Source organism: Pseudophryne corroboree, chromosome 10 (assembly GCF_028390025.1).
Source record: "Pseudophryne corroboree isolate aPseCor3 chromosome 10, aPseCor3.hap2, whole genome shotgun sequence".
Classification (NCBI taxonomy): domain Eukaryota; kingdom Metazoa; phylum Chordata; class Amphibia; order Anura; family Myobatrachidae; genus Pseudophryne; species Pseudophryne corroboree.
In genome coordinates, this window is record NC_086453.1 from 45,861,440 (window position 1) to 45,887,523 (window position 26,084).

The 26,084-nt window shown below is 40.8% G+C and overlaps 1 protein-coding gene across 1 annotated transcript in view; it reads right to left on the reverse strand.

The window, feature by feature from the left end:
• Positions 1–3,052: 3,052 nt before the first annotated feature.
• The window catches only part of LOC134965178 (C3a anaphylatoxin chemotactic receptor-like), a 59,673-nt gene continuing 36,641 nt past the window's right edge, over positions 3,053–26,084 (reverse strand). Inside the window, exon 4 of the mRNA XM_063941694.1 lies at positions 3,053–4,007. Coding sequence (XP_063797764.1) covers positions 3,053–4,007 — 955 coding nt within the window. The remainder of the gene's footprint in view (positions 4,008–26,084) is intronic.

A 26,084-nucleotide genomic window follows, 5' to 3' on the forward strand; every position in this document is an offset into this window, starting at 1 on the left:
TTAATATTATTAAATCTTATATATTTTAGAAGTAACATTCTATTTACAGTATATGTCACAAAGCTTCAAAGTAAAAAAAATGCAAATTCAGACTACTGCATACATACAAACTGCACATTCCTTAAAATAAATGAAATAATTATATTTCTAACATATGTTTCTTATAGCTCTTACAGTGTGTTCTTCAAATGTACAAACTTGTAGCTGTACATTACAGTAGATGACTGATATGTGTAGACTGCTACTGACTAGAGCTTCTGTCCATTGGTCTAGCTTACTCTAATAGTCACATACATAACGTGACCAAACAGGCAAGTGTTACATTTCATACACAGAACACATTTAATTATATGTTAATTGTAAAGCTTATTACATCTCATTCACCTCTTCCATCCATCTCCCACTCTATCTTTCTCAAATTTGTCTCCATCATATCCCCCTCTTCCTGCTGTTTTTCTCACCTCCCTTTCCATACAACCCTCTTTATACTTCTCTGCCTCCCTCTTTCTCTCCTGATCTTCCTCTCATCTCTCTCTCCCCTTTTCCACCCATCTCTCTCCCCCTCTTCCTCCTATTTCACTCTTGCCTTTCTATCATCTTCCCTTCTCACTCCATATTCCTCCCATATCACCCTCTGTTTTCTCATTGGTGGGTGGGTTGATGAATTGATGAACCTTTGCTGGGGGATGGAGGTGAGAGTTGCTGATTTATGGGCTCTCCAGTGGGAAAGAATTTGAGTAGTCTCTATATGTGTAAACTCTGCAGGGGTTGTGTGCTGGGGTACTGACTTCTGGGTGGGATGCTTTGTAAAAGGTGCATAGCTTCAACTCGAACTGCATGAGCAGTAGCATGGGTCTTCTGGCTTCACATACTATGCTTGCAGTACAGGAGAGCTGCATGGGATGTTTGAGGTGTTCTCCTATGGTGGGGGTGCAGTGTGACATGCCTGGTTTGGGATATTTTGGTGTTAGGTTTGGGGGGTGGGGTGGGCTGTGTCCTGTCAGGTATCCAGTGAGTGCAGACAGGGGATAGGGAAGGGATCTCTCCCCGGGTCTCTACTTGCCTTGCGCAAGACAGACAATGGAGGTGATTCAATTGACCATGGTTATTTACCATGGGCTAGTTGATCCTCCAAAAGTAGCCTGATGCCGGAACTTATCTGTTTTTTGGGGGGGTGACTGGAAAAGTGCCCTGTTTTTGCAACAGAGACCCTGAAAGCACATGTGTTCGGAACTAATCCCAGATCTACTATATGTGTTTTTGCCCAAAATTAGGACATTTTTTGGGAGAGAAAAAACAAAGGGCTATAATTGAATTGCCCCCCCTTCACACTGGTCAAAAAACTGCAGTAAAAGACATTTTTTTCTTACGAAAATATTTTGGTGATTAGTGAATTCCCCCAACAGCTTGTCTATAATATACAGTAGATGTTATATCATTAAAAATATTTGTCTGACATATTTCATTAGATGAGCTAAATAATATATAATATATCAAATTGAGTTTACGCACATAATGTTTTCAAGTGAAACATGACAATAATAAGCTTGTATACATTGCATTGTTCATTATGTCAACTAGTAAAACATGAAAAGTATAACTATGGTAAAGTCTGACAAGTAGAAGATTATGCCGCTGATTCAGGGTCATGTCCAAGTTGGCTGCAAATTGCATCTTTGTAAATAAATGCAGAATTCCACCTATGTTAAGAGCTGGAAGGACTTCCCCTAGTCATCTGCTTATGAAACTAGCATTCATCACTGTTAGCCAGAATTGCACCAGTCCTATCCTTGGTGCAAGAGATCTGTCTGATTTGCCTGCCATTCCATCTACACGCCCTCGGAACACTTAGGGGTATAATTACTGAAGCTTCTAAAAATGAAAAGTGTTGATGTTGCCCATCGCAACTCTGTCTATTGCATTCTAGAAAATGATAGACAGAATCTGATTGGTTGCAATGGGCAACATCACCACTTTTCATTTTGAGAAGCTTTAGTAAATATATCCCTCAGCCTATGTGACGGAACGTTACACACAGTCTGCTGCAAGTGAATTAGCCACTGAGGTGCCTGTGACTCTGAAAACTCTGTTATTCCTGTAGTTGCTCAAAGTTTCTTACACTTGACTATGGAGCGTGTGCAATGCAAAAACTTGCAAGATCCTTTGGCAAAGTGGACATGTGTGCAACTGAATCAGCCAATATGTCTAGTATACTTTGCATCATAACTATTGAGCTTGATCTTATAATCATAATAGTAAAAATTTAATTATAGAAAATGTGTATATAGTGTCAACAATTAAAAACAATGATAATATTCATAACTTCAAACAAAGGCTATCAGCCCCCCATCCGCAGCCCATTGGATGGGGGGGACAGCCTAGGGCTTCACCCCTGGCCCTTGGGTGGCTGTTTCAGATATCCAATGTAACAGTTATATCATTGTATTTTGTCTTTACAAATTCAGGGATTTTCCTCCTTCAGTAGACTTTAATTTACTGGTTTGTACAGTTCTTATCCTCTTGCAGTATAACCTAAATAAATTGCTTTACTTATTACTTGTATATTTTCTTTTTGTTCTTTTTTTTGTATACTATAATTAGATATCTATTAGTTTCAGGTTAATTTATACTTCTGATTGGAGATCATTACATTTGATGGACATAGTTTAAAAATGCCTAGTGGGAACATCTTCAGTCTGATTATCTTTCTTCTGAAGTCTAAAGAGCCCTACACACTGGTCAATACCAGTGAAAGATATGAACAATCTCGTTCATTAATGAACGAGGTACCAATTATATCTTTCAGTGTGTAGGCACCAGCGATGAACGATGCGCGGCCCAGCGCTCATTCATCGCTGGTGCCAGCTCGTTTAAACATGCAAACCAATATGGACAATCTTGTCCATATTAGCATGCATTGCTATGGAGCCAGGTGATGGGGGGAGTAAAGAAACTTCACTCCGCCCATCACCTCCCCACCGCCGCCGGGTCGCCCGTCTGCTGTATCAGTCATCAGGCAGCTCAGTGGCAGGTCGCTATGAGTGTAGGGCCCTTAAGTAGAGATCTTATTTAGAGCACTTTCCAGCCTGGAAGGTATTGATTTTATAAAAGACTCTTTAAAGTCCTGGCCTATGAAGACATAGAGGATGGGATTAATGCAACTGTTGAAATAAGCCATACAGACACAAATAATATTTATTGTATTATCTATGTGCAATGGTATGTAATTTATTGGTACTAATGGCCAAGTGTAATATGGAAACCAGCAGATAAAGAAACACGTCAGAACTGCAATAATAATTCTGTACGATCGCTGAGATTTTTTTGGTCTTTTAACATTTTTAAGTTTAGAAAGGATGACACCATAACACAACAGAATAATGGTGAAAGGAAGAAAAAACATTGTGACAAATCTGATGATTTTCATCATCTTTCCATGAGCTGGAAAAAAACATTTTCCTATACACTCAGAAATATCAATATAGGCAACATTTAATGCGACATGAGGAACACTTAACATTAGACTCAAAACCCAAATTTGTTCCGAAATTGTGCGGACACGGTTTGGTGTTCTATGAATCTTAGACCAAAGCGGCCACATTATCGATGCACAGCGATCAATACTCATGGCGGCCAGAAGATTGACACTAGCACACATGGTAATATACAGTACACCGGTACTGATTTTGCATAATGTCTGGAAAACATAATCATCTATATACAAAGCCCATTCTCCAAATTTAAAAGGAAGAGATGCACAACATATGAAATCAGCTATGGCCAGATGGAGGAACCATACAGCGCTGGCTTTCTTCATCTTGTATCCAGCAATCCAGATAACTAAGCCGTTCCCTGGAATTCCCAAAACAAATGTGATGCTGTAGAAGATATTAGACAGGATCCGAAAGATTTCAAAAAATGAGCGGACAAATATGGCGGTTTTGTAAATCCAGTTAAAGCCGTCACTCTCCGTAACATTGAACGTCCTGGTGTATTGAATTCCAAACCTAAAATGAAAGCAGTTTGGGCAGAAAGAGCGATATTATTACTCAGTGCATTCTATATGTAACTTAAAAACTACGATGCCAGAAAAATAACTTAGGAATGATACTTTATTTATATTTTGCTATTTAACTCATAAATGTAAATAAAAGTTAACTAAAATAATAATAATAATAATAATAATAATAATAATGGAACATGATATGCACAGAGTCACATGATTACATAATCACCTCAAAAACTGTATCAGACAGATGACAGCAGCTCAGTGAATGAGTGAGTTAATTAAAAAAATAGGATGGGATACAATGGGATCAGTATGAGATCCGGCGGTCTGGATCCCGGCGGTGAGTGCAGCATGTCCCCTTGTGGGCTCGCTGCGCTTGCCTTGCTTTGGGACCGATTGCAACCTTCGATGATCACAGGGTTCTATTCCCCAAAGGGTGGTGGTGTGGACCAAAACCCAAGTGGGAAAACCAGCCGGGGGTTGGGACTCTGACCAATCCCATCCAGCGGTCAATTGATTGCCTCCTGATACAACAACTATAACTAGATTACTAACATACAGCAAATTATGAGATGAAAAACTGCTACTGCTTTTGGAACTAACACAACATACATAAATGACAAATTGATGTTAAAAAATAGCAAACATAAATTACAGTACAGTAAGTGAGAGCAATCCTGCCAGCAGTTATATAACATATGCATTTGTGACATAACATTATGTGCCAGATGTAATAAAGTCTGAGTTGGCCGGAGGTGCTGGTGCCTGGCTGAACATACACTTTTTTTAAAGCAACAATCATGTACAATGCATGGTTTTGACTTGTACATGATTGGCGCATACATTTTTTTTCTAAATTCAGCCGGGAACTTGCACCACCAGCCAATTCGGCCTTCATTACATCCAGCCCTATATTTTAGTATAAAGCTGTTGGTATGTTAAATTAACTGCCAACAGCTCACATCGCATAGCTGTAAACCGCTACTGCTCATGCATCTACAGTATAGTCCGGTTACTGATACATTGGAACCCAGCTGGAAAAACCTTCAAACAATTCACATTGTACAACTGTTAACATTTCTAGGTGATTTGTTATTTGCAATACATACTATAACAACTATCAGGATATCTGGAGAAAGTCTGTGGTGGATCATGAGAAGAACTTTTATATATTAGACCACAATACATGTGTCAAAATAATGCCAGTATGATAGATAGATAGATAGATAGATAGATAGATAGATAGACAGACAGACAGACAGACAGACAGACAGACAGACAGACAGATAGATAGAGACATACACATGTTTTCACATACACCTTTCCCCATTTAAGCCATTTGGCCAAATTAGCCATGCAATGGAATTTGCGACTTTGCAATGCTTTGTGGTTTTTCTTAAGATCTGATACTTTAATCTGCTACTTTATACAAATTTGTTTGCACCAAAAAAAAATGGGAATCCATCCAATCACTACTAGTGGTGGATCGTCTTAGCCATGCTAAGCATTTTGTGACAAATTAATTAAAAAGGGAATGGTGTATGAAGACAGATCTGTAGATAAAGATGGAGCTACGCTCCATCTTCCCACTTCACTCATTCCAGAGTGAAGTTGGAAGTCGGGTTTGCCTATGACGAGTTTCATGCTGAACTGAGTCTTTTTACCACCACTGTATAATGCTGGTAATCACTGCTTTGTAATTCGGGAGGCAGAATCACTATGAAGCAATCATGCCATCACAACCCTACACCACCCACTTATGCCATGTCACACTCTCTCTGTGCCATTCTGGCTGCCTCAAAGTCAGCTAGGATAGATAGATAGATAGATAGATAGATAGATAGATAGATAGATAGATAGATAGATAGATAGATACTGTAGATAGATACAAATTGGGGAGTAATCACTATACAATGTAAATTGGTATTTAGTGATGGTAGGAGACCTGATTCAGAGATGTACACTACTGCAATTGCAGCTGTGTTGGTGCTCAAACCATATGCATCACTATATTAATGAGTGTGACTACATCTGTATTAGTTTAAGCATTCCCCGCTTAACTGAGTAAAACAAGAGACACTACTGATAGATTTTATTGCCACTATGCATATACATTCTCGCAAACCACATCGACAAGCTCCCTACAGTATTAATGATCTCAAAAAGAGGGGGCGTAGACTTGAAAGACATGCAGGAAGAAAACCTGGTAGAGGAATATTAATACACACTCACCCATAGGAAATTAAGAGTTTTTGGCACATGAGATCACAGCAGAAAACAGTAGGCCAGTTCACTTTTTCCATACATTGAAGATTCTTTGCAAGCCAGCATTCCTGCAGCCTGATAAACCATTCTCTAAGGTAAGATGCAAGAACTTATTTTCAGAAAAAGTATCTGCCATCCAGGGTGGAATCTCCACAGTGCCATCAAAGGAGTGCCAAATTACCAAGCCGGACAATCTAAGCCACCTGTTATCATGGACCAGTTTTGACCCAATGGATGCAAAAGACATTGCTGAAATTGCCTGAATGTTGCGTCCCAACACCTGTGATCTGTACCCGGCCTCAGCCAATCATCTAATAGGGTGTATGCACATAATAGTCCCTGTATTTGCAAAAATAGGTCAATGCTCTCTGTAGACAGGAAGTCCTCCTGAACCCTTGAAGGCAGCAATTGTTAGACCTCTTAAAAAAAAACTAATTTAGATCCCAACTGCATGACCAACTTTCTAGGAAAGGTTATTGAGAAAGTTGTTGCAAATTAACTGGAAACCTGCCTGACAATCCATGATATTTACAGTATGATCCATTACAATCAAGATTCAGGGGAAGACACAGCACTGAAACAGCCCTGGTTAGTGTGTTAATTGATCTTCCCATGGCAAGAGACAGAGGTGATTGTTCAATCTTAATTCTTCTGGATTTCTTTGCAGCATTTGATACCATGGACCATGGGATTCTGATTGAGCATCTAAAAAAAATTTCCCTGGACTGGATCGCACAGTCCTTTGCTGGTTCATATAATTTCTCACTGGCAGGTTACAGAGAGTTTTCTTCTGGAGTACACTTATCACCAGTGCCACTACCACGTGGTGTTCCATAAGGTTCTATACTATCCCCCATGCTTTTTGCCATATACATGCTAACACTGGGTGATATAATCAGATGCCATGGCCTGGTCTACCACTGCCATGCAGATGATACACAACTGTACCTGTCCATTGCTCCATGTACTGAGAATCCAATATCAACCCTAAATGGCTATCTAGCTTAAATCTAGGAGTGGATGAGTGCCACTTGGCTGCAACTAAATCCTGATAAAATAGAGGTCCTTATGATAAAGGAGAAGACTGCAGCATTAAAGGACAAGACTGCAGCATAGCCAGCCAATTGGACTTACACTTGGGGAATCAGAATTTCAAACCACTGATCATGTGCAGAATCTTGGCATTGTCCTGGTTGGTGGCTTGACACTTAAACCTCAGGAGCCAAATGTAATAGACTAAGAGTTTCAGAAAGTGAGAGATTTGTTAAGGTTTTTCAGGTTTTTTTTTAAAGTGCCAATCATTTACACTGCAAAACCAGGTTGATCATGCTGTGTAAATGATTGCCACTTTTGAAAAAAACTGCAAAGCCTTACCAAATCTCTCACTTTCTGAAACTCTCACTCTATTACATTTGGCCCCTGATATCAGCCACAATCAAATTCTCATTCTTTAATCTGAGAAAAATAGACAGAATCAAGCACTTAATTCCCCCTGAAGAACTGACAAAAGTCATACATACATTTGTATCATCTTAATTAGAATACTGCAATGCCCTCTACATTTGTTCACCCAGCAAAATAATTGCACTGCTTACAGCTGGTACAAAACACAGCTGCTAGGCTATTAATCAACCATCCCCATTCCAGCCACATAAAATTCTTCTCTACTCCCTCCACTAGCTACCTGTAAGGTAGCGAATCATCTTCAAGATTTATTTTACAGGCTTTCAAAGCACTACATGACAAGTGCACAAGTTACGTACCTGAAGCAGCTCTTGATCCCATACTGCCTTGCTCAATTATTACGATCTGTAGATGAAGGACTTTTAGCAGTAATTAGAATGTCCTGTAATTCGTCTGGGTTTGAGCTTTTAGCCATGTGGCTCTGACTCTATGGAACTCTCTTCCCCAAACAGTTCTAGAGGCTCCAACTCAAGAAACCCTCAAAAACAGACTCAAGACTTTCCTGTTTACTGAAGCCAATCCATATTGTCCCTTTAATATCTCCATGCCCTCTGTATTTTATGAAAAGCTTTTCTGTACTACATTGTTTCTGTACTCTATTATGTTAATTTTGTTAAGTTCCTTGAGTCCTCTCGAAGAAAGAGTGCATATAAATAAAATTATTATTATGATTATATTGAGGAGGGTGCAGATTGAACACAGGCTATGACAACTCCACCAGTGATGCAACATCAAACACACATCGACTCATCAAGCATGCCCCAAAATCCAAAAAGACTTCAAAGACCATTGCGATGTCATACAATTTGCAATCACTGTTGCAGGCCGTGGTTTGGGCAAGCATAGTGAGGTTTGTCTCACCTTTTTGAACATGGTCATCTTTTTGCAGGCATAGTTCAATATCTCTCAGGTGGAAAGCTATCCCAGGTGAAGCACTGTACCACACATGATGCCATCATGCTGGGTTGCACAAATGCGCTGTGCAATATGCAGGGCACCGCAGCAAAGGGGTAAACAGGGGAGTTTAAGTAACAGATGGACACACTGTCATCTAATCTTCTCATTATATTGTTCCCATGCAACACCGACACACTGATGATACCCTACCCACTTCCATTGGCTACCACTGGGTATTTTTTATTATTTATTTATTTATTAACAGTTTCTTATATAGCGCAGCAAATTCCATTGAGCTTTACAACTGGACACAATTATAAGACAAAACTTGGTAAAAACAAACAGCCATAGAGGTAGGAAGGCCCTGCTCGCAAGCTTAAAATCTATGGGGAAATAGGCATTAATACACAAGGATAGGTGCTGTTTATTGCATAGTTGTCCACCAGATTGCAAAGGTTCTTGGTGGGCTGCATGATATCACATCACAGCAGTGATGAACCAGGGTCAGGAGGATGGGAGTGTAAAGAAAGAAAATATGTGGGGGATATATGTGTACTGTACTGTGGGGATATCATTGGACAGAAAAGCTATGAAGGTAATGTGATCGGTTCTGGAATTTGATGAGCTTGTCTGAATAGGTGAGTTTTCAGGGAATGCTTGAAGGTTTGAAGACTAGAGCAGAGTCTTATTTTACGCGGTAGGGCATTCCACAGAGTGAGTGCAGCCCATAGAAAGTCCTATAATCGTGCATGGGAGCAAGTAATGAGTGTGGATGAGAGATGTAGATCTTGTGAATAGTGAAGGGGCCAGGTTGGGAGATATTTTGATATAAGCGAAGAGATGTATGTTGTTGTAGTATGGTTAATAGCCTTGTATGTAAGTAACAGTATTTTATATTAAATACAGTAGAATACCGGTAGCCAATGGAGGGACTGACATAGTGGGTCTGCAGAAGATGAACATCTAGCTATGAATATTAGCCTCACAGCTGCATTCAGAATGGAGTGTAATGGTGAGAGTCTCTTCTTAGTAAGACCAGTAAGAAAACTATTGCAATAATCAATGCGGGAGATAATGAGAGCATGGATTAGGGATTTAGCAGCATCTTGTGTATGGTATGATTGTATTTTGGATATATTTCTTAGATGCATGTAACATGATTTTGAGACAGATTGAATGTGGGGAGCAAAGGACAGTTCTGAGTCAAGTATGACACCTAGGCAGCAAGCTTGTGGGGTAGGGTTGATTGTAGAGTTCTCAACAGTGATAGAAATATCAGGTTGGTAACTGTTATTGGCCGGTGGAAATATAATTAACTTTGTTTTGGAAATATTAAGTTTGCGGTGGCGAGATTACATCCAAGATGAAATGGTAGAGAGGAATTCAGTGCCCCGATCCAATACAGATAGACAAATCAGGGGAGGATATGTAGATTTGAGCATCATCTGTGTACAGATGATACTGAAATCCAAAAGAACTGATTAGTTTCCCAAGAGATGAGGTATAGATTAAGGAAAGCAGAGGACCTAAGATTGAGCCATGTGGTACTCCAACCGAAAGAGGTAGCAAAGAGGAGATGGATTCAGAGAAATGGACACTGAAAGAGCGATTAGATAGGTAGGATAGGAACCAAGAGAGGGCTGACTCCTGAAGACCTAGGGGCTGCAGTGTTTGTATGAGAAGAGAGTGGTCAACAGTGTCAAAAGCAGCAGAGAGATCTAGAAGAATGAGTAGTGAGTAATGACCTTTAGACTTCGCAGTGACCAGATCATTCACTACTTTAGTCAGTGCTGTCTGTGTGGAGTGTTGGGAGTGAAATCCTAATTGATGTGGGTCCAATAAGTTGTATGAGTTAAGAAAGCATGTGTGGCAAGTGTAGGTAAGTTTCTCAAGTAGCTTGGAGAGACATGGGAGCTGAAAGATGGGACGGTAGTTTGAGAGAGAGTTAGGGTCAGAATTACGTTTTTTCAGAATGGGAGTAATCACTGCATGCTTGAACAGTGAAGTAAAGAAACCAGTAGAGTGAGAGTGATAACAGATGTTAGTTAAGGTTGGGATGAGCACAGGAGACAGAGATTTACTTATTTGTGAGGGTATAGGATCAAGAGGAGAGGTAGTAGAGTAGCAGGATGAGAAGAGTGTTAATACTTCATCTTCATTTGTGGGATCAAATGAAGAGAAAGTGCCAGGGGGTTCAGGTAATGAATTGATTAGATCACTGGATGAGGAAGAGCATTCCATTTCATCTTGGATCTTGTCAATCTTGTCCTTGAAGTAGGAAGCAAGATCTTGATAGTGGCTGGCGGGTTAGTTACAGGAGGGTTGAGAAATGATTTAAATGTATTAAAAAGTAATTTGGGGTTAGAGGCTTGAGCAGAGATGAGAGTTTGGAAATATGTTTGTTTGTCAGTGTCCAGAGCATTATGATAAGAATGGTAGACAGTCTTATATGTAAGGAAGTCACTTGGAATACGAGATTTACGCCACTAGCATTCAACTTTATGTGACAGTTTTTGTAGATGTCTTTTTACTTTAGAGTGCCACGGTTGACATCTAGGCCTACGTGGAGTGTGATGGGTAGATGGAGCCACTTCGTCAAGGGCTATTTCCAGAGTCTCGTTCAGGGGTGATACAGCCATCTCAGGAAAAGTGAATGCAGAAATAGGTGAAAGCTGTTGTTGCAGTGAGGTGGAAAATTCTTGAAGATTAATTGCATTAATATTTTTTGCAGGTTTGAGGAGGATTGGAGGATGTCAGTGGCACAGAGTTTGAAGTATTAGAGAAGAGCATGCAGGTGATTAGGTTGTGATCTGAAAGAGGGAAAGGAGTGTTAGTGAGTTCAGAAATGGAGCATAGTCTGGTGAATACTAGATCAAGGCTGTGGCCCTCCTGGTGAGTAGAGGAGTTAGTCCATTGTGAGAGTCCTAGAGAGGTTAGAGAGAGTAGAGGGTATTTTGGGGTCATGGAAGTCTCACAGCACCTCAGAACCTCTGGGCCTGAAACAGTATCCCCCTTAGTCCATGCAATTGCTGGGCCTGGATGTCGATGTCCTCTATACACTGCTACTTCTGTTCTCTATAATATGCAGTAGCCTGGATTCACTGGAAAAGTCAACATGTGGGTTTAGTTGTCCGCAGCAGTTGTGCGTGTAGGTTCTCTTCCTTGCCATTGTTACGAGTCTCTGCTCTCCTGTGATTGGGAGCTTGGAGTAGGTATATACTGGGCCTAATTGCAGCAGCTTTGCAAATTGCAAATCCAATCCTTTGTAATGCAAATGCAGCAGGAGGTGCAAAGCACTTCCTTCCTGCATTTGCAATAGCAGTATTGCGATACAGTACATGTGATCACAGAACAGGATGAATATCGCAACCATTAGTCGTGAAGTTCATCTGCAACAGTAGGCTGAGTAAGCATGAGCTTACTCAGGCTTGCCATCACAGGGTGGCTTGCAAGGCGAAGGAAACTGTGTCTTGCGACACAGTAATTGGCCTCACCACTCAAAGAAAATGGGGGCAACACGACCCTGTTTCCTGCAATGCCAGCTGCCCCCGCACCCGGACTTCCCCCAACTTCCTCTGTCTGTCAATCAGGCAGAGGCATTCTCATTTCTACAATGTGATCTCAAGACCAATTCTGCACATGCACAAAATGGGTCCTGAATGTGCACAGTTTCCTAACCATCGGAGTGAAGAGTGAGACAGTATAAGTATCACAGATATGAGTAATGTACACAATTTCAATGCTGCTGCCTGTTGTGTATGTGAGTACACAGTGAACAACAGGTGAGTGATTTAATATATGCTAATCCCCATGGAAGGAAAAAAGTGAGAATCTTGATGCTAATGTGTACCTGCTGTATCCTCAGTTATGAGTCAGTGCAAATGATCAATGAGCAGCCTCACATGAGCAAACAGGGAAACCCAGAAATAAAAAGTACCTGTAGATTTAAAAGGACAGGGTGGTGTTGTTGTTCAGTTGTCTGTTATGTGCACAGGAGATGCCCTGGTGTGTCCAAAGATGTGCACATTCTGCTGGAAATGGCTTTCTCAATTTGGTCAACCCTAGATACTGTTCTCCAGGGTATTTTATATTAGATCCTTACTGAGAAGGAATTGTAAGCAACAGGGCCATCATAAACCATTCAGCAGAGTCTACAAAGCAGGCAGATGGTGGGCAGGAGAGCTACACTGCTACTGTGTACAGTGACATGAGGTGCTGCTGGCTGACACTCCCACAGTCAATCTGTATGACAGACAGAGGTGCTGGAAGCAGAAGGGCAGGAGGTTTACGGTTGGGTTAGAGCAGATGCTTATTCTAACATTGTCTTATTCTAACATTGTGGGAATAACATTGTGCTACTTTGTGGTGTAATTGAATTGGGGGTACTAATGTGTGGCCATACCCCTTCCATGTGAGATCACACCCCCTTTTTGCACCTTCAGTGTGCATTGTTACGTTTTTATATATGTGGCATAGGGCACCACTTTATAGTTGCATGGAGGCACTGAACAACCTAGTACATGCCATGGTAAGCCATTTCAAAGCCATATTTCTGACACTTGTATCCTCTTCCCCATTCACTGTTGTGGTGCAACACCTGTGATTTTCTCCTGGACTTGCCAGAGCTACATACAATACATTGGTGCACCAACAAGGATATGTACTTTTAGGGGTCCTGAAGTGTTGTTCTTTTTACCACATTAGTTCTTGTTACCACACTGTTCTCATCTCACAGTGTAAGGAAGTATTGGAGCTACAGATTGCTCCAAAGTTGTTGCTCACTTTTTTCTTCTGGACTTGGTATATTTTGGTTACTGATGAGTTTGTGCAGTTGCCTGAATATTTCACCTGGCTTAAAGGCTTCATTTGAAATAGCTACTAACTTCACAGGAATCTTCTATATACCATAAGTTTTACATGCATTAATTGGTCTGTGAAAGCTTTAATTGGTAATCTACTAAAACACAGATTTTAGTACATTTTTTTTATATTTTCTTGCTGCTTAATTCAATTCTAAGAACCTATTAAGTAAGTCTTTGTTAAAATAATTCTCAGATGGTGTTTTTGTAATCCTAGGACAGTTGGTCTAGTTAATTTATTTTGCAGAGCTCATATTCATATAATTGCTGCTATAAAAATGTTTATATTATGTGTAATTCAGCTTGTTCATTCATTGGGAATAGTTATCATTTTGGGGGGACTCCCACATCATCTGTTTGAAATTATCCAATTTTTCAACTTCTTATACATGAAAGAGTGCACAGATCCTATTGATCTTTTCACTGACTAAAATTTGCTGAAGCAGATTCTTGTGGCTTTTAAAGTAAGAGAAGGGCTTCAAATCCAATGGCCATCACTGGCTGATGTTTACATGACACTCAAAACCGATGCTTCTGCTACAGTAAACCTTAGAAATTAAACTATTGTTGGTTATGAATTGAATCTAAAACTGATACTTACTACATTTACGTCATAGAGTTTCATAGCAAGTTTACAATGGCCACTTCTAAAAAAGTTAAAAAATTTCAGTTTTGAACAAACTTTTTAAAAATGTTAAAAAACTTTTGTAATGTCAATTTGTTTTTAACAATCAAACTGTATATTTTGTATCCTCTAAATGTCTTTTTTTGTTTTAATAATAATAAAATGAGTCAAACCTGCAAATCAATTTGTGAAAAATGTGCAAAATCGAATATTAAAAATTATTGCATTGTGATAAATCATACATAGTTATGTATAAAATGTGTACATAGAAAAATAACTTTATCTACAATATATAAATGAATATGCTTACCCAAAACACTCATATGTAGAAGTTTCCCAGATTGATTTTATCCTACAAACAAATGAATAATGTAAAGTTTACTGTATTTTAAAGGCATTAAATAAGCATAAAAACCTAAATACATTTACTGTTCACTAAAATTGTTAAAAATTAGTAAATGACATCCAATTAAACAAAGAGATAAAAATAAAATATTATCAATTATCCAGTTCTATTTTATACATGTAATTTGCCATCTGTCTCAATATACAGAAATAACAAATGCAAATACTGTAGTGTTTGTAGTGGCTTAAATGTGAATTGATCACTTTTACATAAATGGCCCACTCAGGGCCACACTTACATTCTCATAATTGGTGGTAATACAGCAAACCTCAGTGTGCCAAGGTTAGAGGGTTGTGCAATAACCTTTTCCCTTTTGCTCTTAAAATACTATTCACTTTGCTCTAATGAACTAACATGAGAATCAGGGCTGTATGTGCTCTATGTAAAACTGTGGTATGCTTAATACTTCTCTTAAGTTCGGAAAAGTGCATCTAGAAATGTGGAAGATGGGAAATAGTCCCATTAAAAATATGAAAAAAAAAGACTTGAAAATAAAAAACTCCTAAATAATGTTATTTGCTCTTCCACAAATCAAGAATTACCCTCTCTGCATTGCTTCACAAAATGGAATATATTTTTTTTAACTACTCCACACACTTCCAGTAGGTACAGTACAAAGGCGCAGCTACAATATATTTTGCAGTATAAGTCCTCAATCCAATGCCTCCATAAGGCCTATAAAAATGTTTAACCCTTGGTGTACTATATGTCATTAACTCAAAATGAACACTAATGTTTTTTGATGAACCAGTGAAAATCAAGGCATGTGATGTTATCCAAGAGATCTTGAGTTGTCTTGTACTTTATAAAGTATAATTGCAATAGGTTTAATAATGTCAGTATTTCTTTAAACAAGTTTCACTATAGAAAATTACTTTTGGTACACAGCAACACAGTCATACCATTAAGAGCAGCTGCGGCTCATGGCTGTAGCAGGTCTGGTAATTGCCAGGTGACCGGGACACCACGTCATGCAAGCCGTACTGTCTGATGGTCCCTACAGTTATTTGGCTGCGCTGATTCCTGGTCCCAGCTGTTACCAAGCAGCCAGCATGCCTCTGTGTGTACTGTATGTGCAGCATTACAGCTGCAATCTATTTGCTCATTAAGGGATCTGGTCTACCTGGTACTTTGCCATTGGTCCCTGTTCATGTTAAAAGGCTGCCAGCCCTGCACAGCCTTGCTGGGGATGTTACCATAGGCTCCCCCTATCCCTGATGCCCACTCTATGTGAGCAGCTGGCATTTTTTTTTACCAAGAGAGGAGAGGGAGAGTGACTTGTGAACAGGGGAGTGTAGCTGCATGAGACCAAGGAGGGCTGCTGACAGAGAGAACAATGGCGCTGCTGAAGATCCCTGGTCAGCCAGAGCATGACAGAACCATTTTGCCACTTTGAGGTAGTCATGTGTGTGTAGTGTTTGTGTGTGCAGTGTAAGCAGTAGGAGTCACAGCACAGTGTGAAGGGATGGAGGGGTCAGAAGATGAGAGCTGTGGAAAAGAGGAAAGGACACAAAAAAAGAAAATAAAAGAAATAAAGCAGGTAAGGATGATAAACAAACAAAAGAGTGAAAGCTACAGTATAATAAACAGATCAGACTTATAGAAAAATGGGAAAGCATTGACAAGCAATTCTTCACTGACGTGACTTGAAGAAGAGGGTGCAGTCAGAGGGCAGATATGAATATATTCTTGTGTGTACCAGTTGTATTATCCCAGAATGTGCAGTTAGTGGGATATGATAATGAAGTCTCTAGTGTTGCTTGTACTGTGCTTTAAGCATTGAATGTTACACTAGGGTACTTTAATCCTAGAAGAATAATGTATTTTGGACAAAATCAGATAAAGTAATAGCACTAGAATGGACAGGTGTAGAAATATAGGTGGTCATTATGAGTTGATCGCTCGTTATTTTTTTTTGCAACGGAGCGTTTAGTCGCTAATGCGCATGCGCAATGTCCGCAGTGCGACTGCGCCAAGTGAATTTGCTATTAAGTTTGGTATTTTTGCTCACGACATTACGAGGTTTTTTCTTCGTTCTGGTGATCGTAGTGTGATTGACAGGAAGTGGGTGTTTCTGGGCGGAAACTGGCCGTTTTATGGGAGTGTGCAAAAAAAACGCTGCCGTTTCTGGGAAAAACGCGGGAGTGGCTGGAGAAACGGGGGAGTGACTGGGCGAACGCTGGGTGTGTTTGTGACGTCAAACCAGGAACGAAACTGACTGAACTGATCGCAGTGGCAGAGTAAGTCTCGAGCTACTCAGAAACTGCTAAGAACTGTCTATTCACAAATCTGCTAATCTTTCGTTCGCAAATCTACTATGCTAAGATTCACTCCCAGTAGGCGGCGGCTTAGCGTGTGCAAAGCTGCTAAAAGCAGCTTGCGAGCGAACAACTCGGAATGAGGGCCATAGTCAGAAATGTCTAAATAATTTTCTCTTTTATAGGGTTGTGCACACCTGAACAGAGCAACACTTGAAATCACCCTCATAGAGGTGAGGAGCAGCATTAGCATTTTATTATATAGGATACTGTAATTGATTCTTCATTTTCAACAAACTAATTTAACATTGTCTTGGAAATTATATGTTTAATCATAAAATCATAAGAAGAATATGTGGCTACCAAAATTTAAAAGAATAACTCAGTTAAAGCTATATTATTGCACTGAGTTAACTAGAATGCACCCAATTTAACATAAGGTTCATACGGTATACACATGAGTACATACAATATATTTTACAATAATCAGTTTCTAGATTGTATCACAAACATATACAGTGGAATAAGGACATTACTGCTGTTAAGATGGTTTATAACTAACTATTATCAATAGTTAGTTAATCATTTGTACTAGTGAACAACAATGTGAGATGGACATACTGTATTGGAAATCTGAGTGGGATTATTTGCAGTATAATTATCTCTCTACACGTTATTTAAAGCTCTATAGAGAATGTATGGTATGAATTAAATGAAATTCTATTTAGCATTTTGACAACTGCTAAAGTAAATCATTTAAATTATACATGTCTAATTATCTATATACTGTATTAATATATGTATATGAATTGTCCAAAAATACATGGAAAACAACAAAGGTAAAAGAGTTATTAATACACTTATATTAAAATATAAAAGCAAGGCAGTAGTGTCCTGATTAGTTACAGTATACAGTAGATAAGAGCTGCATATAGTTATATTTATCACTTAACATAAATTGTATTTCTGAAATATAAGACTTCTATATTCACAATCAATTCTCAAAGTCTAAAATTAATTTCCAAATACATGAATGCAGGTATGTAGCCTTCTACTTTACCCTCAATCATATGTATTGTCTTTTATGCTTTTTTTATTCCAGTAATATTTCTGTGCATATGCATTATGTTTTATTCATTCTTCTATCATATTCCATACAGAGTCATGTGCATTGCGGCTCAGTGTTTCTTAGCTGAAATAATGTAGCCCTATCTACTGTATATGGGGCACAAGTTATGTAGTAGCTTAGCTTATTGGTAAGTTATTGTGTGAGTGATGCCCCAGTGAGTTCAACCTTTAGAGGTTTAGTTCCTGAAGTATATAGTGGGGGGAATTCAATTGTTTGAAAAGTCGATTGGGTGTTGTTTTTTTTCCTGTCTAATAGATAGGATAAACAGACACCCATCTGACTTTTCAAACAATTGAATATCCCTCACTGTCTTCTTACCACAATAGTGAATTCTCTTTAGCTGTTCAAATCTCATGGTGTGAGGAAGTGTTGGAACTGCAACTTGATCCAAAGCTGTTGGTCACTTTTATCTTCTGATCTCAGTGTATTTTGGTCACTGGTGACTTTTTTGCTATTGCCTACATGTTTCATCTGGCTTACCAGCTCAGCAGAAATAACTTCACACTGCACAGGAGCCTTCATTATACCCAGAGGCGGATTTCCCACACTGCAGTACAAGCAGCCACCTAGGGCCTGCCTGCTACCAGTGTTTTTTGTTCTTCTTAGCAACCCTAGGGAGAACAATCATTGTGAGCGGTACCTCTGTCTGTCTGTGCCTGTGTGTGACCCTAACTGTATGTAAAGTACTGTACAATATGCATGTGTCTGTGTGTGACCCAGACTGTACATTTCAATTGAGTAAAAATAAATCTTTTGTTAAAATGTTTCTCAGTTGGTGTTTTTTTTAATGGGAACAGAAGTTGTCAATTTGATATATTCTGTATATCTCCTAATCATATAATTGCTTATTTAATGGGTTCTTCAGTGCAATCATTTTTTTAGGATCATTAATGTAAACAAAAAATAATAATAATTAAATTATAAATGGGGGTATATAGCCATGAGGCCCATATATTAAAAAATCTGCAATACCTGTATATAATAATAGTGTGTTATGAACCATTAATAGCAATAATGTGAGCATCCCCTTCTTTTACCTGTTTGTGATACAATCCAGAAACAAATTTTTGTGGAACAAACAGTATGTGGTCATGTACAGATAAATCCACATTTATCTTGACCTTTAGTGGGATTAACGGAGACTGGCCAATCGGATTTAATCCCCTGCTGTAATGACTTAATCCCCTGATGTATTTTTCTCTCTATTGTATTACAGTTGAGAATAATAGATGAAGGGTTTATGCTAATAAATCAAGTAGTTATAACACTTACACGGGTAAGTGACTTTTCCTTTCAAATCCTAGCAGTCAAATATTCTTCTTGTATAAATTTGAAAGGAAATTTATTTTAACAAAGGAGAAATTATTTAAATATATGAGCTATGCAGAATAAATTAATTTGACCAATTACCCCAGGTTAAATAAGGACACTAATTTAGAAACAGTTTAATTTATTAATCTGGCTCTTTTAATCAGATTAAGAAACCATAATAATAGTAAATATGAATTAGTAGCTGCAAGATTAGTTACCTAAACAATTAAAGCATTTAAAGACTAATCGAGTAATTAAGTTTAAGGTAGCTAGAGGGATCATCTGCAATATGAACCTATCTGTGGTGAAGCTCACAACCCTAGGGTATGTTATTTCACAAAATCATCTGGCCACTCTCTGTCCTGCTAAAGACAATCCACTTCTTTTCTAAAAAGACTGACACTTCAAAACTGGTCTGCAGAAGGTGGGAGACAAACAGGGCTTCACTCATCATTTACCAGTAAACAACTGTAACAGTTCCATATAGATTGTGCTACGTTCATTTAGATGTTAATGTGTATGAATTACAATTCTATTGTGTGTACAGTATGCACACAAATCTTACCAGAATATGACTTACTAGACAAGCATAAAAGACTGAAAATGTTGGATAGTTACCTGTATTCTCTGCTTTGGAAATTCGTTTTAGACTTTAGAACTTCGTGTGAATACTGTAGTATCTTTATTTGGTGAATACAAATGACTTTAAGAGATCTATATCTACAGTATTTGCTACGGTATAATGAGTATTTGCTACAGTATTTGCTCATTTATAATGAGCTTGGATTCTACTGCCTTAACATTATGCTTTATATTCAGAACTCATGCTTTGACATAATAATATATTAATAAGTGAGACCAGACCACTATCAGGATTGTGTTAGTATATTGTTTGTCAGTGTTGTGATTGCCGGTATTTCATCTGTCGGCATGTGTGCTGGGATTACTCTTTGTCAATACTGTGTTGGTGTTGGTATTTTGACTACCGGGATTGTGTTAGCATCGGTATGTTGTTTGTCAGTCTTGTGATTGCAGGTATTTCATCTGTCAGCATGAGTGCTGGGATTATTCTTTGTCAGTATTGTATTGGTGTCGGTATTTTGACTATTGGGATTGTGCTAGTGTCAGTATATTGTTTGTCAGTATTGTATTGGTGTTGGTATTTTGACTATCGGGATTGTGTTAGTGTTGGTATATTGTTTGCCATGTTGTGGTTGTTGATATTTCGTATGTCGAAATGTCAGTGTTTGGTATTCTGACTGGGGGGTTGGTGGTCTGTCAGTGTTGTGTTTACCGGTATTTCGATTTGTCAGGGACTTCACTGTTTCTGTGTCTTCACAGTGTCGGTATTTTGTGTTATAATTTTTTTTATTATCATCTTGACCTTTCAGTATTTTGAGTGTCGGTATTTGAGGTGTGCTGGTTTTTAAGCTGTATTGGTATATTGATTGTTTCTTTGGTGTGCCTGTTGGAATTTTTTTGTTTGTGATTTGGTTGCTGATATTCTTAGGTGTGCGCACAGGTGGTGCCTGGTGCGCACAGGCACTTCCTAATGTCCGGCACCCCCCACACGCTACGCCTGCAGCTCAGTGATCGCTGCTCGATTCTGTGCCCCCCTCCCACCACCCAGTCAGGACGGACTAATATTTACCTGTCCCCCCTCCAGTCCACGCTCTCTCTCCCCCTCCCATCCGCACTCTCTTTCCCCCCTCCCGTATGCGCTCTCTCCTCTCTTTAGTCTGTGCTCTCTCTCCTCTCCCATTTGTGCTCTCTCTCCCCCCTCTGCGCTCTCTCTCCTCCCTCCCATCCACGCTCTCTTCCCCCATCCCGTCCGCACTCTTTCTCCCTTCTCCCATACGCACTCTCTCGCCCCCTTCAGTCCACGCTCTCTCCCCCTTCCATTTGCGCTCTCTCTTCCCCCTCTGTGCTCTCTCTCCTCCTTTCCAGCCATGCTCTCTTCCCCCCTCCCGCCTGTGCTCTCTTCCCCCTCTCGTCCATGCTCTCTCTCCCCCTCTCATCCGCACTCTCTCTCCTCCATCCTGTAACGCACTCTCTCTCCTCCCTTCAGTCCGCGCTCACTCCCCCCTCCATGCTCTCTCTCCTCTCTCCCATCCACGCTCTCTCTCCCCTCTCCCATCCATGCTTTCTTTCCCCTCTTCTGGCCACGCTCTCTCCACCTTAGTCCGCACTCTCTCTCCCCCTCCCGTACATGCTCTCTCCCCTCCCATACGTGCTCTCTCTCCCCGTCCCATCCACGCTCTCACTCCCCTCTCATATGCACTCTCTCTCCCCCCTCCCATACGCTCTCTCTCTCCTCCCTTCAGTCCGTGCACTCTCCCCCTTCCATTCGTGCTCTCTCCCCCCTCCATGCCCTCTCTCCTCCCTCCCATCCACGCTCTCTCTCTCCCCTCCCATCCACGCTCTCTCTCTTCCCCTTCCATCCATGCTCTCTCCCCCCTTCGGTACTCGCTCTTTCTCCTCCCTTCATTTCACGTCCTCTTCCCCCACTCCACACTCTTTCCTCCCTCCCATCCACGCTCTCCCCCCCTCCCGCCTGTGCTCTCCTCCCTCCCATCCGTGCTTTCTCTGCCCCCTCCAGACTGCACTCTCTCCTCTTGTGCCGGTGTGCAGCTATGGCATCAGGTCAGCATTCCTCTCGGGAGGGCTCGGAGTCGTAGCCGAATGAAACCGTAAATCACCTTATGTAACACGTGTGTTTAATATATGTTACATTTCTATTTTTCATTACTATAGATTATTTATATCCCTCGTAATGTGTTTTACTTATAACGGTGAGCACTGGGGGTATAATGTGAATTTGGCTCATACTGTGTGGTATAATGTGAATATCAGCTCATACTATGTGATGTAATGTAAATATCAGCTCATACTGCGGCGTAATGTGAATATCAGCTCATACTGTGTGGTGTAATGTTAATATCAGCTCATACTGTGTGGCTTAATGTGAACGTGGCTCATAATGTGTGGCGTAATGTGAATATCAGCTCATACTGTGTGGCGTAATGTGAATTTGGCTCATACTTTGTGGCGTAATGTAAATTTCAGCTCATAGTGTGGTGTAGTGTGAATTTCAGCTCATACCATGTGGCATAATGTGAATTTCGTCTCATACTGTGTGGTGTAATGTGAATTTCAGCTCATGCTGTGTGGTATAATGTGAATTTTGGCTCAAATTGTGTGGGATAATGGGAATTTTGGCTCATACCATGTGGCGTAATGTGAATTTCGGCTCATATTGTGTGGCATAATGTGAATTTCAGCTCATACTGTGTGGCGCAATGTGAATTTGGCTCATACGGTGTGGCGTAATGTGAATTTCAGCTCATACGATGTGGCTTAATGTGAATTTCGGATCATACTGTGTGGCATAATGTGAATTTCAGCTCATACAGTGTGGCTTAATGTGAATTTCGGCTCATACCGTGTGGCATAATGTGAATGTGGCTCATACTGTGTATTATAATGTGAATGTGGCTCATACCATGTGGCGTATTGTGAATTTCATCTCATACCATGTGACATAATGTGAATTTCATCTCATACCGTTTGGCATAATGTGAATATGGCTCATACTGTGTGGCATAATGTAAATGTGGCTCATACTGTGTGGCATAATGTGAATGTGGCTCATACTGTGTGGCATAATGTGAATGTGGCTCATACTGTGTGGCATAATGTGAATGTGGCTCATACTGTGTGGCATAATGTGAATGTGGCTCATACCGCGTGGCATAATATGAATGTGGCTCATACTGTGTGGCATAATGTGAATGTGGCTCATACTGTGTGGCATAATGTGAATGTGGCTCATACCGTGTGGCGTATTGTGAATTTTGTCGTATACCGTGTGGTGTAATGTGAATTCTGTCTCACACTGTATGGCATAATGGGAATAAGGGGCACTACTGTCAGTAGCTGGTGATTATGGGGACATGTGTGACAAATGCTGCTGTCCTGCGTAGGAGAAGGCTGTCATCATAGAAAGAGGCAGATGTGGCGCTAGTGGCACATGTGTAAATTAGAAACCTTACTTGTGTTATATTAAAACTAAAATGTTTGGCCCCCTAAATCTGCCATATTTTTCAGAGTGGTCCACTCAAACTCAGGGTGTAGGTGCTGGGGTATGCAAGGGGTTAGGTGTGTGTGGTGGGTTAGCGGAATGCATATGCACCTAGGCCCACCACTCTCTAGTTCCGCCACTGGGTCAGGGATAGGTTGGAGAAGTGTAAGCAGCGATAGAGAGCAGCGGCAGCTAGGGCTCAGGGGTATGCTGTAGCAGACAGTCAGTACTGGCCGGCGGTCGCATCATCATGTTTCATTTTATTTGTCTGGGGCATATTATAACTGCATTATTATTAGGAACTAGAGATGAGCGCCTGAAATTTTTCGGGTTTTGTGTTTTGGTTTTGGGTTCGGTTCCGCGGCCGTGTTTTGGGTTCGACCGCGTTTTGGCAAAACCTCACCGAATTTTTTTTGTCGGATTCGGGTGTGTTTTGGATTCGGGTGTTTTTTTCAAAAAACCCTAAAAAACAGCTTAAATCATAGAATTTGGGTGTAATTTTGATCCCAAAGTATTATTAACCTCAAAAAACATAATTTACACTCATTTTCAGCCTATTCTGAACACATCACACCTCACAATATTATTTTTAGTCCTAAAATTTGCACCGAGGTCGCTGTGTGAGTAAGATAAGCGACCCTAGTGGCCGACACAAACACCGGGCCCATCTAGGAGTGGCACTGCAGTGTCACGCAGGATGTCCCTTCCAAAAAACCCTCCCCAAACAGCACATGACGCAAAGAAAAAAAGAGGCGCAATGAGGTAGCTGACTGTGTGAGAAAGATAAGCGACCCTAGTGGCCGACACAAACACCGGGCCCATCTAGGAGTGGCACTGCAGTGTCACGCAGGATGTCCCTTCCAAAAAACCCTCCCCAATCAGCACATGATGCAAAGAAAAAGAAAAGAAAAAAGAGGTGCAAGATGGAATTATCCTTGGGCCCTCCCACCCACCCTTATGTTGTATAAACAAAACAGGACATGCACACTTTAACCAACCCATCATTTCAGTGACAGGGTCTGCCACACGACTGTGACTGATATGACGGGTTGGTTTGGACCCCCCCCAAAAAAGAAGCAATTAATCTCTCCTTGCACAAACTGGCTCTACAGAGGCAAGATGTCCACCTCATCTTCACCCTCCGATATATCACCGTGTACATCCCCCTCCTCACAGATTATCAATTCGTCCCCACTGGAATCCACCATCTCAGCTCCCTGTGTACTTTGTGGAGGCAATTGCTGCTGGTCAATGTCTCCGCGGAGGAATTGATTATAATTCATTTTAATGAACATCATCTTCTCCACATTTTCTGGATGTAACCTCGTACGCCGATTGCTGACAAGGTGAGCGGCGGCACTAAACACTCTTTCGGAGTACACACTTGTGGGAGGGCAACTTAGGTAGAATAAAGCCAGTTTGTGCAAGGCCTCCAAATTGCCTTTTTTTCCTGCCAGTATAAGTACGGACTGTGTGACGTGCCTACTTGGATGCGGTCACTCATATAATCCTCCACCATTCTATCAATGTTGAGAGAATCATATGCAGTGACAGTAGACAACATGTCCGTAATCGTTGTCAGGTCCTTCAGTCCGGACCAGATGTCAGCATCAGCAGTCGCTCCAGACTGCCCTGCATCACCGCCAGCGGGTGGGCTCGGAATTCTGAGCCTTTTCCTCGCACCCCCAGTTGCGGGAGAATGTGAAGGAGGAGATGTTGACAGGTCGCGTTCCGCTTGACTTGACAATTTTGTCACCAGCAGGTCTTTCAACCCCAGCAGACCTGTGTCTGCCGGAAAGAGAGATCCAAGGTAGGCTTTAAATCTAGGATCGAGCACGGTGGCCAAAATGTAGTGCTCTGATTTCAACAGATTGACCACCCGTGAATCCTTGTTAAGCGAATTAAGGGCTGCATCCACAAGTCCCACATGCCTAGCGGAATCGCTCCGTGTTAGCTCCTTCTTCAATGCCTCCAGCTTCTTCTGCAAAAGCCTGATGAGGGGAATGACCTGACTCAGGCTGGCAGTGTCTGAACTGACTTCACGTGTGGCAAGTTCAAAGGGCATCAGAACCTTGCACAACGTTGAAATCATTCTCCACTGCACTTGAGACAGGTGCATTCCATCTCCTATATCGTGCTCAATTGTATAGGCTTGAATGGCCTTTTGCTGCTCCTCCAACCTCTGAAGCATATAGAGGGTTGAATTCCACCTCGTTACCACTTCTTGCTTCAGATGATGGCAGGGCAGGTTCAGTAGTTTTTGGTGGTGCTCCAGTCTTCTGTACGTGGTGCCTGTACGCCGAAAGTGTCCCGCAATTTTTCTGGCCACCGACAGCATCTCTTGCACGCCCCTGTCGTTTTTTAAAAAATTCTGCACCACCAAATTCAAGGTATGTGCAAAACATGGGACGTGCTGGAATTTGCCCATATTTAATGCACACACAATATTGCTGGCGTTGTCCGATGCCACAAATCCACAGGAGAGTCCAATTGGGGTAAGCCATTCCGCGATGATCTTCCTCAGTTGCCGTAAGAGGTTTTCAGCTGTGTGCGTATTCTGGAAAGCGGTGATACAAAGCGTAGCCTGCCTAGGAAAGAGTTGGCGTTTGCGAGATGCTGCTACTGGTGCCGCCGCTGCTGTTCTTGCGGCGGGAGTCCATACATCTACCCAGAGGGCTGTTACAGTCATATAGTCCTGACCCTGCCCTGCTCCACTTGTCCACATGTCCGTGGTTAAGTGGACATTGGGTACAACTGCATTTTTTAGGACACTGGTGAGT